Here is a 17,403-nt window from a genome sequence, read left to right on the forward strand (position 1 = left end):
AATGTTGCGTTAACTCGCCGTCGCTTTGTCCGCTTCGTCTATCAGCTCCGTGTTGACGTAGCCGCGAGCTTAGACACGTGGTTTTCAACAACACCCACCTGTGAAGCTGCACACTTCATCATCCGTGAAGTAGCTTTAAACCACCCACTCGTTGAGTGATTCGCGTGTTCTGACACCTGATGTGATCCTATGCGATTCAGCCAGGAGACTCCTGTCGCTACATATATAAGTCACATAATGCGTTTTAGTGCGGAGTTGCATTTTGTATGTACGATGCGTTTGTTGCCTTATCTGGTTAGTCACTTACGTCCAGTCTCCGAACAAAATTGCCATTGTGGAAAACCCAGTTTCCGGCTGTGCCATACGGAGGGACCTAGATGAGTCAGTTGCTCGGAATAAGGACACGTATATCTTTCAATTGGACATATAATTTTATTACCACAGTGTCTACTTTGTTTTGTAATCTTCTGTAATGTAGTGTGCAGATTTTCATGTCATAAAAAAGTAATTGCAACGTGAAGCTCTAGTTGTAAACGTTATACGCAATACATTTGATTGGCGCGTGCAAATATGAACGTACAAAATACGCGCCGCAAAAAATATCACCGAAGCGCCTTGATAAAAAAGTTCTAGCATCGAACTAATTTAGAAGCCACATGTCGGTGCAGGCACATGTCGCTACGTCAGAGTTGACACACTTACGCGAACATTTATACGTTCTTTAAGTACAGTTAAATAGTAGGGAACAATATCGACACAAAGAGAGACAACATAAAAGCACGCAGTCATCGTGCAGTTGTCGGCTAACGGCACGCAATATTGCTGGAATAACGATAGAACGGAAATGTGTGACGTAATCTGGCATCCCCGACGACGTCCGGCGCTGTCAGGGGTTGAACACAATCCAGACGAGCGCTGTCACACCGCACAGCATAATGAGGCTGTAGAGGACCAGAATGACGACTCTAACTGTGTCTAGTGTTGACTGCGAATAAGAAGAGAAACATACCAAATTATACACGTGAGAATTCTTGACACAGGCGAAAGCCAAGACTGTGCAAGAGCAAATCACCAACTGTCTTTATACTATTATGAGCGGTGGGACCGTAGGCAGGAAGAAGAGAGTCAAACCTCCACATGCATTTTTTTTTAATTTTGCATGCGTATGTATCTATACCCGCACACATACAAACGCAGGCACAGAAAGTGATTGAACCTGCCCCCACCCGAGAGACAATACCTTGCTATGCCATTGTGCGAATGAACTCGCTTTGATGGTTGATATTTACGGCAATATGGGAGATTTCCCTAATCCGCAGGTGCGTTTCCCTGCTATGCAGGCTGTCCTACTAATGGCCGCTAGCCTTTCACTAAAAGCAATGTATTCTAGCACAGTTCGCTTGTGCTATGACTCGGCTGTCTTGGTATGACACGGATAATTGACAAGCCCCCCAGGACGTTAAACTAGGACTTCGTTTCAACTTGGAGCACCACCGGTGTCGCCATTAGTAGGGCGAATATGCGTCGCAGAGAAGCGCACTTGCGGATTACGGAAATCTCTCATTGCTCAGTTGGAACTGAGTTCAACTAGGTAATCATTTGCTCAAGTAGTTTCATTATATAGGAAAGTTCGTAGAGTCAATGAAAACTTCTCGGTTTCTCTAAATGTGAAATGTGGGACTTGCGAAACTTAAAAGATATCGCGGCATTGTATTTGTCACTAGCCCACGCATTTGCACGTCAAAAGAGCACGAAAGTGGTTAATTGGCCACTTTCGCCGCCATAAAGCCTCTCATGTCCGGGCAATGAAGGTAACTAGACATAAACCCATTAAAGGCTGTCGATATGCAAATATGTGACGAACAGATGCAGCGATTGTGCGAGCAGGCTGAGCAGTAAATTGGCGAGGAGACGATCGGTGCCATGCACGTGTACCTTAATCTGAGTAAACGAGCCTGTAGCATTTCGCGTTCATAAACGTCGCCGAAATCAGGATTTGGTCCCGCGGCCGTTAGCAGTTGAGCACCATACGCCAAAAAGTGACCGCGCCATGTCTAAAGGCCGCTTGTCGATGCCATCGAGCGCGATGTCTTCGTATCGGTCAGCGTGCACAGTACATGCTGGTTAATTCTATTTAGTAAGTGAGTGCTTATTGCAAAATATGTATCTGTGTGACAAAGATATGAATTTAGATATGAACTGTGCAAAGTATACTTTGCATAGTTGTCTAATGGATTGTGGTTGCTATCAGTGATTCGCCTTCCGAGTGAAACGGACGTCTTGCTTTTCTTAAACTTGAAAGTGCTTTATGCCAGGGTTGATCATGACTCCGCTGACATATTTTCGTCATGGATATGACGTTGCAAAATGTATAACATATTGGAAAGAAAAAAAAACGAGATCAAAAGGTGTAATAGCCGGGCGCCGAACCTACGACCCCTCGCTCCGCAGCACGCGGCACGGACCAACTAAGCCACGAAGCGTACGTCGTTCAGGTTGCTAATGGCAAGCGATTGAAATACACAATATAGTGTTGGGGTTCCACAGAGCACAGCAACTTCAGCGCATATTCATCCTCAGTAGCTAGATGGCACGAAGGGCGTGCGTTGGGCGTGTTCCAATAGTCGTCACCCCGTGTTTGGCGAGGCGCGCCCCTCCATCGGACGGTGCCCGTATGCGCGCACTTATCTCGTGATTTGAGCGCTTTCTACCTCTTCTGCTTCCACCGCAAGATTGATTTGAAGTTACAAAGGTTAAAGAGATCACGAAGGTCACATCGCTCGTGGCCGCGGCCGCGTTTGCAAAAAGGGCGCCCTCCTCACACACGAAGAAACAAGAATAGTTGCAGTTCCCACTCGTCCTGTGTATACTTATGCGTTGGTTTGGTGGTCGCCTGTCTTTCTGTATGAGCAACGTGCTTTAAGTGCCAAGTTGTGAAACTTTCACTTCGCACTCGTCCTGAGTATGCTCATTTCGTGCCGGGTTTCTCCTTGAGATGCCCGCCGCAAGTTTCGAGTTGCTTATTGTTCTTCACATGACAATATCATTCGTTGCTGTAGCATTCATTCCTTCACCCTTGTGCACAGTAAACGCTCAACTTCTTCTGTCAAGACAGTTAATTTTCATGTTACTTCCTAGAAAGCGGGATCAGCTGAATTTTTTGCTTCTTTCTTCACTCAGCACGCAGCAGCCGTGAACAAGAACTGAGCTCGTGGCTTCCTGTTTGATACCGAAGAAGCGGGATCCACTGCGTTTACCGCTCAACATGACTGATCTTAGGCTTGTCAGCGCTGCGTGCTAATGAATGGGGGAAAATTACACCACCTATTTGAAGCAATAAGCTACAAAAAATCCCTATGAATAGCCCAGAAAGAAAAAGCTTCTTAGTTTACGAAAAAATTCATTCTTTCGCAACGATGGTGAATCATTGAATGTGATAGCAACTAATAAGAATGTTCTACTGAATAAAGCTAGCAGCTAACACTTTCGGATCCCATCTAGCGTGACTCGACTCTCATTTAAATGAATACGGCCGTTCCAGACAGGTAAGTGGCTTTCGCGTTATTATGTGTTCTGTGAGAGCAGAACACATACACGAGCGATCGACTAATATCTGTAGAGACAGCGTGCGCACCAGCACTCATGATTGCGCTCTTACGATCAAAGCTGGCAGTTGTCGCTCGAGTGACACAGTCTCCCCGACATAAACTGAAGTTTACGTGTTCTTCAATACGACGCGTTTCTTTGTACCATTTTTCCTAAATAAGTGTTTCTCCCAATACACAATCCATTGACAAACTGCGGTCGTGCGTAAGCCTTCGTATTCCTGTTTCTCACGCGGTTCTGTTATAGTGGTTTACCCACCCACCCAGCGTTCACTTATATTTGCAACCAGAGTCTGAAGTAAGGAACATCTACCGAAGCTGGCTCCTGGGCCTGTGACGCAGAAGCAGTCACTGCGTCAGTTTGAGCAGGAGCATGCGGAGGAGTGGTGGCTGCAGGATCAGCGCCTGCAGCCCCGCCTGCGACGGCGGCTTCAGAGGAACCGTCGGCCTCCTCCTCACTCTTGCGTTCCGGAGCTTCGCTGTCTTCCGCTGCTTCCTTGCTGGCCGGTTCAGCATCGCTGGCGGCTCCGTCCTCTTTGGCCTCGTCTTTGCCGGCACCACCATCTTGGGGCGCTTGCGCAGAGCTCGTTCCGCAAGAAGCTCCCAAAGTAGGCACCGGGCTGTCTTGCTTTGGCTCATCGACGGTGGCCAGAACTGCGCATGGAACGATATCTTGTTCAGCTGAAAACTGCCTAGGTTCCATGAGATTTGCGAGATTGGGTGACATCTGACAATGCTTCGCGAAACCTTATGAGCAGTGGTTTCAGCATGAATGATGAATAAAGCAAGAAAACAACAAGCAGTAGAATTCAACATACGCTCACATAATATTCAAGAGAACGAAAACGTGCCGATTGGCACACCGATTGTCACATGACCTCAATGCCTCATGGCAACATTGGGACGTCATCAAAAACTACCAAGTTTTAACGTCATGTAATGACATACACAAGACATCGTCATTTCGTCATAGATGGGCTGATGCCAAAATCAGTGTAACACCACCTGGGGAGCATAAAGTTTGGGAGGTTGGGAGGGAAGAGAAAGAGTGAATGAACACAATAGACCCAGGAAAAAGTAACACGATGGCCTACGTCGTTCTATCATATCAGGCGAATTATAAAAGACTGAGTGGATTTCAGCAGCAGATGGGCCGTCGCCGTGATGTCTCATCAAAGCTCCGATGGCGATAAGATAATAAGCGTGGCGTGGTGCGCATCAGTCTATGGTTGCAACAGTATGGGGGGGGGGAGCTGAGAAGAAGGGTGGCATTGCATGCAATCTTTCGGGTCCGGGAATAAGGTGATCCATGGTTCACAGAGTTGAACGTCAGTGCTAAAGGGTGGACAAGTGGGTTTCCTATTCTAGTGAATCAGACCAAGTGCGGAGCATTCTATTTTGAAAGAATTGTGCAAAAGGTGCAAACTTGAGCGAAACAAGGGAGGCTTTTTGCGACGCGTTGGCTGCCTACCTGTGCGCTTATTCTTTGAAGTCGCCTCACCCCTCCGTTTAGGAGGCCGTATGACAAAAAAGGCAGCGTGACGCGTTTGTTCAAAATTTCGCTTTTGTCCCACGTCGGCATGGCGACAGCGAGTCAACTAATTCAGAAGAGAGGTATGTTGTGCTTTACTCGGAGTCAACTCATCTTAGCCTGGGAGCGAAGGTCAAGAAGGCTGCCTCTCGTACTGCTGCTTGACGTTAATTTCAATTCCAGTTTCGTCTTTGCTTTCCCTTAGCCTGAACACGTTTAGAAAAACCTATACGTTATTGAAGTAAATAATTGATTGACATTTCAAATTCTCAGTGTACGTCGACTATATTGACGCAAGATACATTTAAAGTACGTGCGCCAGCCATTTGCTGCACCCACCGTGTTGTTTACGGCGTGCTACGGCATTCTCAATGTTGTTTACGGCGTGTTCCGTGTTTTTTTACGGCGTGATCCATGGTGTTTACGGTGTGCGTGCGAACCACGGGAAGCGAAGCGCGTGCGCGGGGCATGCCAGGATGAACGTTGACAGCTCAGCCACTTGAGAACTTCGCGGGACATGAGAGGAAGATGAACTCTGAAGTGCTGAAGAAGTGCTGAGCTCCGAACAAAAGAAGGTTTTCTTGCAGTGCACGCAATATAATTTTTTCTAACTTGCTTATAAGGCACAAGCTCACCCTGTTTTAGTTATTGAATTAGTGTGGTTTTTAAGCTATGCAAAACAATATAACTAAACGAAAAGCGTACTCTCGTATGTCATTTACCAACAAACGTCAGGGGCGCCATATTCTTTTTTAGGAAACAAGTGTGCGGAGTATGAGGTGCTGCCTAAGAAATAAAAAAAAGAAACTCTTTAAAAAAAGAACAATTATTTTGTTTCGTTCACTGTTCACTTAACAAATTTTTTTCACAATACATATTGAGTAAGGTTTATCAAGAAATTATTAGTAATACCATGTGTTCCTTATTACGCTGTAGCACGAATGCGCAGTCAGTTCGGTAGCTTGCAGAACACTGCCCATAAACGTTGTTCCAGCTGAATGTATAATAACCATAACGATGCGACTATGAACAAGGCTCTCGTGTGGAGAGCCGAAACGTCTTTTTAAATTTTGTGTATTTCACCTGGGTCGGCGTTTTTGTTATTTTGCAATGATTGCTTCAGTAATGCTAATATTGCGTTCATGTACCACCAAAACCGAACTATCGCTTTACTCGCGCACTTTTTGTAACAACGAAGCAAGGGCTAACGAGCGGAATCGCACAGCCACAACCACTAATAATTGTTATCGCTTGACTGCTAACCAGAATATCTTGGGATCAAATCGTGAATGCGGCTGCTGCATTTTCGATGGAAGCGAAAATGTTCGAGGCCCGTCTACTTGGATATAGGTGCACGTTAAAGAGCCCGGGCGGTCGAATTTCTGGAGCCCTCCTCTAAGGTGTCCTTTATATGAGGTTTCAGGACGCTAAAGCAGATGTTGTCATTATTAATTGTGGTCACACAATTCAAACTGCGTTTGCTACGTTCGAAAAAAACGCTATATAAACGAGTATGCAGCACAGCTCACACCAGTTAAATATTTGTTTCGCTTTAGTCATTGTTATTTCTAATTTTTGCACGCATCGATATACCGTGGAACGGGAAAGTGGGTGAGTGACAACTTATCCATAATTGGGCAGCGCACAAAAGGAAGCGCACAGAAGAGGGAAACAGGGCAAGCACTGGTGAGACAAGTGAATGAAACAGGACAAGCGTGAACTGGTGAGGCAAGAAAACGAAACAGGACAAGCACTGGTGAGACAAGAAAAGGAAACAGGACAAGCTCTTGTCCAGTTTATCTCTTCTGTGTTTCTTTTTGTGTGCTGCCTAATTATAGACCGATATGTCTCTTTTTTTAGGATACGCAAAATTTAAATGGCTTTTGCGTCTCCAGGTGATCATCCCTCACCTTCCTGCACTTCCTTCTAGTCGCCTCAAAAACTTCCAACTAGACTAAAAAATTGGCTGCATATCGCCGTGATTCGCTGCAAATGTCGTCGAAAAACGATAATTGACTGCTGGGTGTCTTTTTCGTGCATGGTGTCGCATTTTACGCGCAGAGTCCGAAACACTAGGGTCTTTAGAATTAAGCATACATGTATTTTCTAGTAACGAAACCCACCACCTAATACTTACGTATTCATGCTGCTCTTCAGGTATGAGTAATATTTGCTTTTTGATTGACAATATTCACAAGTATGAATGCAGCCACCAGTTCAAGATGGCTGGCCGTTCAGCAAACGCTCAAACTTTAGCATGGTGACTGATTAATGTGACAGACAAACAAAAAGACACACAGACCGAAATTTCTGCATTCGAGTGTCCAAAGCAGGACTATCGTCTTGAAAATGACCCACAAATGGTATGCAACACTTTTTGCTGAGCAACTGTCACTTTCCTCAGCTGAAAGAAACACGCGTCACACTATGTTACACGTGCAAAAGCTCCACCCATAGATTGCTCTTCATTGCGAAGAACTTTTGTCCGCGAGTACAGCAGCGTTGTCACTGTGTTCAACATTTAGCGGCCACCGCAGTGTTAACGTGAAGAGAGGCGGAACCAATTTTATTGGGAGAGAAGGTCCTCAAGGTGGCCCCAGTCGGGCAGTGACCCTATCGGCCCAGGCAGCAATAGCGAGCTGCTTCTCTTTAATTGGAGTCTTATACCCCTGTCACAAGTGGCAACTTAAGTGCACTTTGAGCGAGCGTACTTACGCTCACAAAGTGTCATTTCGGCAGTTCGTTTCCACACGAGAAAGCGAAGTGTACTTTTGAAATGGTGGCAGTGGCAATGGTCTTTTTGTAGCGGAGTATATATTTGTTACTTTTGCGCCCGTGTCTCATCGTCGGACCACGTCGTCTTTGTTGAAGTAGCACCAGTGGCACACGCCATCATAAACGACTACAAAACGACTCGCCTACTGGCAACTGGAAGTTAACAACGTGACGGACGCAGCTATTGAACAACATGTGCTGCCGCATTCCCCGAGTGGACATGGCCCCAATGTGGCCGAGGGTGAGAGCAGCAAGAGTTTTCTTTATGTCTCGTATAATACATATCAGTATGTTATAATGAAAACAATAATTTAAAAGTGGTATGAGTGCAGCTTTAGGCAACAGCCTATTTTGGACAAGCCACCGGTACAGAGGCTACACATTTCGTCGCGGCGAAGGGAGGTTGGGGAGCGCACTTGCCGGCAAGTGTACTTTGTAGCGAGAAACACTAAACTTGCTCGTGTGACAGCGCGCAAATCCCACTTGCGGCTAAGTGTACTCGCTCGAAGTGCACTTAAGTTTCCACGTGTGACAGGGGTATTAAGGAGCTCCTCCCACGCAGGCCGTGAGCGAGCTAGCAGGTGCATTTTGGTGGGAGGAAAGCCATCAAAGCTCTACAATACAGGATTTTGGGTAGACGATTCTTGCACGCTACAGTTTTGGCAGATGGGGTTCACCGATCCACATGTAATAAGCTCCAGCCGCTTAGAACTAAGAAAAGAGTAAGTTTGAATGCGGCGGAGTATCGTGGCTTGCGCTCTCGTAAGGTCTTCATCAGGCGTTGAATAAACACGCCGATCACTTTTGTAAAAGCTTGCGATGTCATTAAAGGAAGTCGGTGCCTCACCAGGGAAGACTGGGTCCGAGAGGCACGTCTCTCGGTTTGTTCGACGGCGGGCTACGTGGTGCAACTCCTCGTTCCCAGGGTTCGTCGAGTGGGCACGGCCCATACTAATTCAGTTGTCAGGCTGACAGATTTTTTTTAATCCTGGCTGCTAGGTTGTTGATGATCCCCTTTGACAGATTAATTATGGCTATCTTCGAGTCATTTAATATTGTTATGGTGGAGGTGCTTATCATGGCCAAAGCAACGGCGGTCTCTTCAGCCTCCACGGCGGAGGCCACCTGTCCCTAGGCTGTGTTAGTAATCTGTCTCCCTCCGGTTACCACACCTATACGGTATACCATTGATATCGTAAACACACGAAAGCAGTTGCAACTGGAAAAAAAATGGCAGCATATCCACGGAGTGAATGATGGAGAGTGGGGCGAAGCACTCGTGCGTCCATTCATTTTTGCTTCCGTCCGTCTATGCGTTCGTCTGTGTGACCGTTCATGCATCCATCCACCCGTCCGTGCGTGCGTCTGTTCGTCCGTCCGTCCCTGCGTTCGTCCATGCATTCGCCCCTGCGTCCGTTCATGCGTCCATTCATGCATCTGTTTGTGTGTCCGTTCGTCCATCTATTGAACACTCCAAGTACCACCATTTCGCATCTTTTCATCATATATTCCCCATATAGAAACACCGTCATTTAGCGGACATTCCAAGGACTAAACGAGATGTGGCACACACACACTTTCTTACGGCTTGAGCTTCGGGTCTACTTCCCACCTTCAACCACCTTGAGTTCATGGTATATACTAGTTCACTGTATTCGTGGCACTGCGGCCCAACGCTCGCTAAGCTTTTCTAAAATCAAGGAGGTTACGCCCATCGAGTTTAACGTAGCAACCTTTTCCTGGCAGATAGAGCTCAATGTACATGCCAATTGCTGCTAATGGGAAATGAGAGGAAGGAGAATTCGGCTTTTACTTTCTTATGGCTTGCGCTTCGTATCTGCTTCCCACCTTTAACCACCTCGAGTTCATGGTATATACTAGTTCATTGTATTCTTGGCACTGCGGCTTAACGCTCGCTAAACCTTTCTAAAACTAAGGAGGTTACACCCAGCGAGAATAACGTAGCAAACCTTTCTTGTCAGATAGTGTTCAATGTACGTGCCAATGGCTGCTAATAGGGATTGAGAGACAGGAGCATTTGGCTCTTAGTTAACGCACACGCTGCGATTTTTTTTTTTATTGTTTAACAACGCACACGAGAAATCTCCCATCGGCACAACCTTGGAGGTCAAAATGTAACACTTGTTACACACTACGACTATGACTACGAGGGATAAACGGTTGCCACTATAAGGAGCTTCGCTTCTAAATATACGGTGCGCCCAAATAAGCGCGGTGCGCCTTTCCTTCGTGTACGAAGAGCAACGGTACTAAATAGTTGGTTTTCGCTGAAGTAGCAACTACTCTTCCTCGGATAGTGTAAGTAGTACGCATGTACTATGACTTAAAGGTTCGTCGTTACTAGTTATATCATTGTGTTGAGCACAGCAGCAATGTCAGAATACAGCAAAAAATTTGTCGGGGTGTTCAAGTTTCCGACTTTGAACCAGCGCCATTAACGCGTGTCTGTATGCCCACGTAAACGATCTAAACCATTTATGAAGTGGTTTCAGTCATGAAGTGTTGAGTGATGTCATCAAGATGACTTTACGCTCTCCCATACTAGAGTACCTTGTATACTCTAAATCGTTAACCATTTATTCTACACATTTCACTGCGCAGTCGCCACTGTTTGTAGATGCCCTCTCAAAACTGGGACAGCTTATTGCATTTCTCTCCCGTAGTAGAATACCTTGAACTCTGAACTGATGAACATTAGTTTAAACGCAGAAGCCACCGTCTTAGGCCCACGGCATGGATTTCAGCTTTCCCATAGTAAAGTACCAATTATACTCTAAATCGTATACCACTTTTTCTAAACACAGTTGTTTAAACACATGCGTGCTCAATTAGCACTATAAATGGTTCACCTTGAGACCTCAGTTTTCCAATTACACATGTTCGCTGTTCGAGGGGCAGCTATGGGTGTGGGTAGCGCTGACTTGCAGGTTGGGACCGGCCTTAGTGTAGGAAAGTCAGGAGTTCATCTTCAATGCGGCAAACGGGCACTAGCGAAGCTTCAGTTAGTGCACTGCTTTTTTTTTTTCTTTATAGCTAGTGGCCGCCCTTAGAGGGATGCTTTCGGGCGCAATCGGCGTGGCGCTTTCATGTTCTTTCCTGCGTTCGTCAGTTGGATGAACGAACGACCCAACAAAATTACCATGACGCGCTCATGGAAACGCTGTCTTGAAATTCGTATTTCGCGAAGGCTCAATTATCCTGAAATGTGCTGTTGCCGTTGTTGACCTAATGTTGACTAGCAGATCGCGTTTCGTCCGCAGTCACGAAAGATTGGAGAGAAGCGTCCGCACCAAATATACTAGTCCCCAATTTTTTTGTTTTTTTTTTCACCGTCGATGGAATATGTTCGTATGCTTCAGTTCAGTTGACGTTGGGCAGGTGCGGGCGCATTGCCTGATGTTCAAGGCACCCGTTCTCAAACCGGGGGGATGCAGGCTATACGACTAGTCCAGAAAAGAAAAGTTACTTCGTTCAATTTTATTTCCTTGTGTGCACGCGTCAGCTGTGAGGGAAGAGGGTTCGTCAGAACAACACCAGCTACACAGAGGTGAGTCTTTACAAGATTCGCTTTAACTATTTAGGCGGTCTTCTCACTCAGTGCATCCAGCGGCTTTGTGGAGATCATGGCGAGTGTCTGCATTCCCAGGTGCACCGCGACGTGGAAGCCAACCAGCACCGTCAGGACCGTGAGGAAGGCACCAGATTCGCCGAGCCCAGACTTGGTCAGACCCGGCGCGTAGTATATGGCTACCACTGCGAGAAAGAAGGTCAAAGCCAATGGTGTTAAGCGTTTTACGCGCCTATAGAGGCACCAAACAAACAGTGACCAGGTTAAGATGGACAAACTGCACTCTGAGAACTTTAATGTCATATGATGCACTATCACAGGTTCATTATTAGTGTGGGAAATCAGGTTCAAGTCTCATTTTTAAATTTCGCGTCGAAATCTCCACGCGTGACGTCAAAAATTTTTAAATGGCCGTAAGTATTCCGTATTTCCGCGACCTTGCCGCGATAATAAAATTTTCCGAAACTTCATATGCTAGGTCCATAAAACCCACAGATGACAATTTATTTCAATTTTATTCACCAAGAGCTACGCAGGAGCTCGTAGACGCCTTGAAAATTTGACTTGACAGTGTTTTATGTTTGTAATGTCAAGGTGGCGTCTCCACTCGCATATTCTTTTCGCATGTTTTTCCGCTTACAAAGCGTAATGGCGTGGCAATAGTCACGTTCTCGGGAGGGAGAAATTGTGCTTTGCTAAAACACGACAAATCGTTTTGAATGTCCCTACAAAGCCACCCTGCCAATTTAATCATGAATCTGCCCCGCCGCGGTGGTCTAGTGGCTAAGGCACTCGGCTGCTGACCCGCTGGGTGCGGGTTCAAATCCCGGCTGCGGCGGCTGCATTTCCGATGGAGGCGGAAATGTTGTAGGCCCGTGTTCTCAGATTTGGGTGCACGTTAAAGAACCCCAGGTGGTCTAAATTTCCGGAGCCCTCCACTACGGCGTCTCACATAATCATATAGTGCTTTTGGGACGTTAAACCCCACATATCAATCAATTAATCATGAATCTACTGCTTCAAACGTTTTTAGAAGCCCCCATTTATGAAACGTAATTTTAGCGGCCTATCGCACGATTCAGACGCTTTTTCTTTGTTTTCGAAGCAGTGCGTTTGCTCGAGGCTACGCAGAGAGGCGGATGACTAAGAAGCAAGACATTAAGCCCGTTCGACAACACACGTCATCATCTTGGCCACTTCCTCACCGTTTCTTAGGGGCGAAGCTTCTTAAGGCGTGGGTCTGTCCATCGTCGGCGTATGTATGTAGCCACCTCTAGTTTAGTTCTTGCATTGTTTACTAGATGGCCTGGCTACCTCTAGTTAAGTTGTTCGATTGTTTACCAGATGGTGGGGAGCATTGTAATAAAATCCGTTCGCTGTTGGCGCACGCTCGGAGTTGCCCGATAGATAAGGCCGCAGAGCAGTGGCAGCGCGTGCTCGCAGACAGAATCCCGATGTGCGAGCCCGCGAGGCAGAAGCGCTCCGTGAAGCTGCGCGACGCCGCCGCCAATATCCTGCCGTACGAGAGCGGGAGGCCAAAGCGTGTCGTCTGGCTGCGCGACGCCACCGCCAAAGATCCCAGCGTTCGAGAACGAGATGGCCAAGCGTTAAGGCAACGGCGCGAGGCCCCTGCCGTACATATACACACACAGTGTTTCTCACGTCTTTCTTGATGATGTAGTGGGCGAACTTTCCTTGAACAGTCACAGTTTTACCGATGATTTCCCCTCAGGTGCTTCACCCACTCATCATCATTCACCCCGTAGTATGCTGCGAATTTTTTGTGTGTGTGTTTCAGTAATAGCGAGCGCAGGCACATGGCGCCATCCCACGGCGGCCGTCGTAGTTATACAGCTCTCGATACTCAAATCAGCGAAAGACGGTAGGCCAAGGGCTTATGCTGCGTCGTTTTGGCTTATGACGTCATGTGTCGCGAGAAGAAGGAGCAACTTCTAGCGTATTTTGACAATTTATCGCAAATTGCAGGCTGCGCGCTGAGCTACAATGTTTGGCTCACATGTTCCTAGGAACTTTGATTGCCGATCGGCAACATTTTCTTTACATGCCGAAGAAGTGTTTCAGCGTCACTTTGGTGGTGCTGGTTAAACAGGAATGTCTGTATCTTTATCTTAAGTTAGTGAGAAAAATTCACAGCATATGCACGGAATGAATGATGATGAGTGAGGCGAAGCGTCCGTCAGCCCGTCTGTGCTTCCGTCCATCCTTCCGTTCTTGCTTCCGTCCGTCCGCGCGACCATCCGTTCGTCCATCCATGTGTCCATCCGTCTATCCGTGCGTCCGTCCGTGAGACTGTCCATCCATTTGTCTGTCTATTCGTGCGCCCATCCGTCCGTCCGTCTGCTAGACTGTGTGTCTGTCCGTCTGTACGTCCATCTAGTGAAAACTCCAAGTACCGCCATCTCCAAATCTCACATCCCCTCTGGCATATAATCACTCTAGAGCGGGTATATGCCAGCGGTGGCTACGTACTACTTCATACATACAAGGGATGGACAGACCGACGCCTTAAGGAGCTTCGCCCCTAAAAAACGTATAACCGTTTAACTATAGTGAAACGTGGGGACGTGAGCACATGCCTTACCTCCGCCACCTCACCCTCTCATAGATACGAGTTCGTGAATATGCGCTGTTGCCTTTAACAAAGTGTCGATGACGCTATTGTTTGAAGTAAGTTAGTAGGGTTTGCCCGGCGGTAGCAGAATATTGCAGGGAAATTCGCAAACTCTATGCGCAGCGTGTGCGCTACTTTTTGCTACGCCTTATCGACTTCCTGCTTTTTTACGGCACTTGAGATGCACATCGTCGGCTGTGATTTCCCTCGGGTTGTTTCCGACATCAAATGTACTACAACGCAGCGCCCATGAAACGCACGGGGAGGGGCATTTGCTAGCTCTGCCAGGCGTTAGCACACTTATCTTGCATGTCGCCAGTGTCAGTGGCATGTTTTCTCATTGCTTTGCGGGCGAAGCTCCCTATGCCGTGGGTCGGGCGTCCGCGATGTATGTCGTCGTAGTAGTAGGTAGCCACCTCCACGGCCGGACTAGAGGAGCAGAACACGCGCACCCTTTTCAATTGAGGAGGAAACCCGCTCCCGTTAACCATAAATAGAAAGATGGTTCTTTAAGATGAAACAAATTACAGAGATCAGTATTGGTGACTCAATCTTCAATAAATTTTCCCTTGAATTTGATGCCTACTAAAGAAAACTAGTATCAGATGGACGCACTTAGCACTATCTGACCCGACAGGGCTGCTACGTTAAACTCGCTGGGTGTAACCTCCTTCGTTTTAGCAAAGTTTAGCGTGGGTTTAGTGACAGTGCCATGAATATAGTGAACTAGTATATAGGGAACCGAAGCACAAGTTTGCGGAGCGACGACAACGCCGCGTCTGGTCCTGGCGGCGAGCTCCGGAAAACTTGAGGAGAGACGTGGGAGAGGTCGTAGGCGAGTCGGTGTGTTTCGCCGAAACGGGAACGGGTGTGACAGGCACGCAACGCGTTCTGAAGTCAGTGCGGGCGCCGTGCTGTCAGCTTGGCGCGCTGAAACGAGACGCTCGCTGTGCGAAGCTGCCTTTCTGCGATGGAAGAAGCGGCCCCACGGAAGCTTCGGCGAGGTCCGAAGTAGTTCTGTTGTGAGCTGCCACAACAATGCAGGCAACACCAACTCCATGTGTAAAGCTGTATCAGTTCCCTAGCAAGTCACAGCTGGCTAACACAGCCGGGTTCTCGAAAGATAGAGCAAGCATGATACTAGAGCAAAAAAAAAACCAAGAAAAGAGGCGAGCACTTCAACTTGACTCACTGTGGTTAAACTTCAACTTTCTGCTTCGCGGCTACGAGAGTGGGTCATGCGCCCACGGCGTGGAGCACATGACTCTAAAACTTCTCGGACATTTTAATACTATGACCGTATAATTTTAGTTTTGATGTATTTTTTAGCACACCGGAAACGCTTGCATATGACAGTACACGGCTGCTACTGCTAGATACCACATCAAAACAGCAATTATATGGTTTCTATAAACGTCAACACAGCACATCGCTGGAGTATGCGGCTTCATGTCAGCAGGATGAGACTTACCTCTAGGCATACGTCGTACGCGGTATTATCACGGAGGACCTGAGAAATGCATTTCACAGTGACGCGGGTGTTCTCGTCTTCCATCGTCTGCTCCACATCATACACTTGACTAACGAGCGTTACTCCTTAGATTCGCTTCTCGGAACGTAGGGAAGTGCTTGTCTCGCTCAGAGATCTTTATGAAGCCGCACTGCAGCCGGTACAATGTGAGGTGACTCAAACATAGCGCGTGCTCTCTACACGAAAACGCAAGTGAGCGGCAGTGCATTGAAAGGAATGGAAAATGCATGATATACATTCCGATTTCTACTTTTTTACCAAAGATAGCGGTGCCTGTCCAGAGTCGTAGCGCCACCATGCATTGCTTTCGCTTCCCATAGCCATGAACTAAAGGCAGTAAAAGGTGGGAAGCAGACACGAAGCACTGGCCGTAAGAAATTGCGTGTGTGCCATCTTTTTTCTAGTCCTTGGAATGTCCGCTGAATGGCGGGACTTCCATATGTCGAATATATCATGAAAATATGCGAGGTGGCAGTACTTGGAGTGTTCACTAGATAGACGGACGGACAGACAGATGCACGGACGGACGCACGGATGGATGGATGACAGACGGACGCAGGAATAAATGCACGGACGAACGCATGCACGGACGCACAGATTGACGGATGGACGCATGGACGGTCGCACAGGCGGACGGACGGATGCTTCACACCACTCATCATGATGCACTCCGTGGATATGCAGTGATTTTTTCACGTTTTTCAGTTTACTATTGCGAATGCTTTTTTGTTATTTCTCGTATATAATATTTTATACCTTGTTCATTTATTTTAACCCTGTTTCTAACATTGCTCGCATCGTGACGGCTGGTAATGAGGGCTTTACTGTGAGTATGGCCCAACCATATGAGACGTATGAATGGAGGACGCGCCGGACAAGTGTCCCGTACATTAAAGAGTTCCGTTCTTGACAGAGTACGCAAGTGCACCAGGGACACAAAATACTGTATAATTTGATACTCAGTAATTCCGGTCATTAGTTGAGAACCTAATTATGTGCCACGGGAGTATCGGGTAGAGAGTTAGCGAATACTTCTTTCACAACATTTTGTTTCATAGTAGCGTTTTCATGTGCGAGATGTCACTGACACTTAAGTTGTTTCCATCAATGGTTCTATCAAGTCCTTAACTAAATATAACGTGAGCACTATCCGTGTATACTGTTAGCACTATTCATATTATTCGCCTTCTCCCTTATAAATACTCATCACTATCACTTGGGTCAAGGCAGAGGTGTTTTGGCTTAAGTGTGAATAAAGAAGAGTCTTGGAGGCTTAAACGTTGTATCGCAAGTGGTGGATTATGCCATCCGATCACCCAGTCCTCTCACTCTACCGTTGTATTTACGCCTTTCACTTCAATACACCTCTGGAGCTCTGTTCCAGTCACCGTTTGCCCCAAACGACCTCGGCAGTGTCACAAAAAGAGGGCTCTTCTGTGGCAGCGGCCATGACATCTGCCCCAACAGCGTTTCCTTCCTCCTGGATCACCACGCCACACAAGAATTCCCTGGTATTCGCCGGCCCTCATGGTGACGACGTCGGCGACTGCAGGAGTACGACAACGCAAGTTCCTCAACCCCTGGGAGGACTATACGAACCTCACAGGCGTCTCCTTTTACCTGACCATTGTGGCAAAAACTTGGTTCTTCAATCCTGATCTGGACTCTCTTGATCGGGCCTCATTTAAACACCAGCTGCACCAGATTTTTGCGAACGCTTCCATTCACTCAGACATTGCG

The 17,403-nt window shown here is 47.1% G+C and overlaps 1 protein-coding gene across 9 annotated transcripts in view; it reads right to left on the reverse strand.

Moving 5' to 3' along the window:
- Nucleotides 1-412: 412 nt before the first annotated feature.
- The window catches only part of LOC142765574 (putative ferric-chelate reductase 1 homolog), a 91,065-nt gene continuing 74,074 nt past the window's right edge, over nucleotides 413-17,403 (reverse strand). For all 9 annotated transcript variants that reach the window (XM_075866777.1, XM_075866780.1, XM_075866778.1 and 6 more), the window contains 3 exons: nucleotides 11,527-11,685; nucleotides 3,919-4,259; nucleotides 413-985 (listed from right to left, as the gene is read on the reverse strand). In XM_075866777.1, the coding sequence (XP_075722892.1) occupies nucleotides 887-985; nucleotides 3,919-4,259; nucleotides 11,527-11,685 (599 nt within the window). In that variant the 3' untranslated portion in view covers nucleotides 413-886. The remainder of the gene's footprint in view (nucleotides 986-3,918; nucleotides 4,260-11,526; nucleotides 11,686-17,403) is intronic.

Source organism: Rhipicephalus microplus, chromosome 6, assembly GCF_043290135.1.
Source record: "Rhipicephalus microplus isolate Deutch F79 chromosome 6, USDA_Rmic, whole genome shotgun sequence".
NCBI lineage: Eukaryota > Metazoa > Arthropoda > Arachnida > Ixodida > Ixodidae > Rhipicephalus > Rhipicephalus microplus.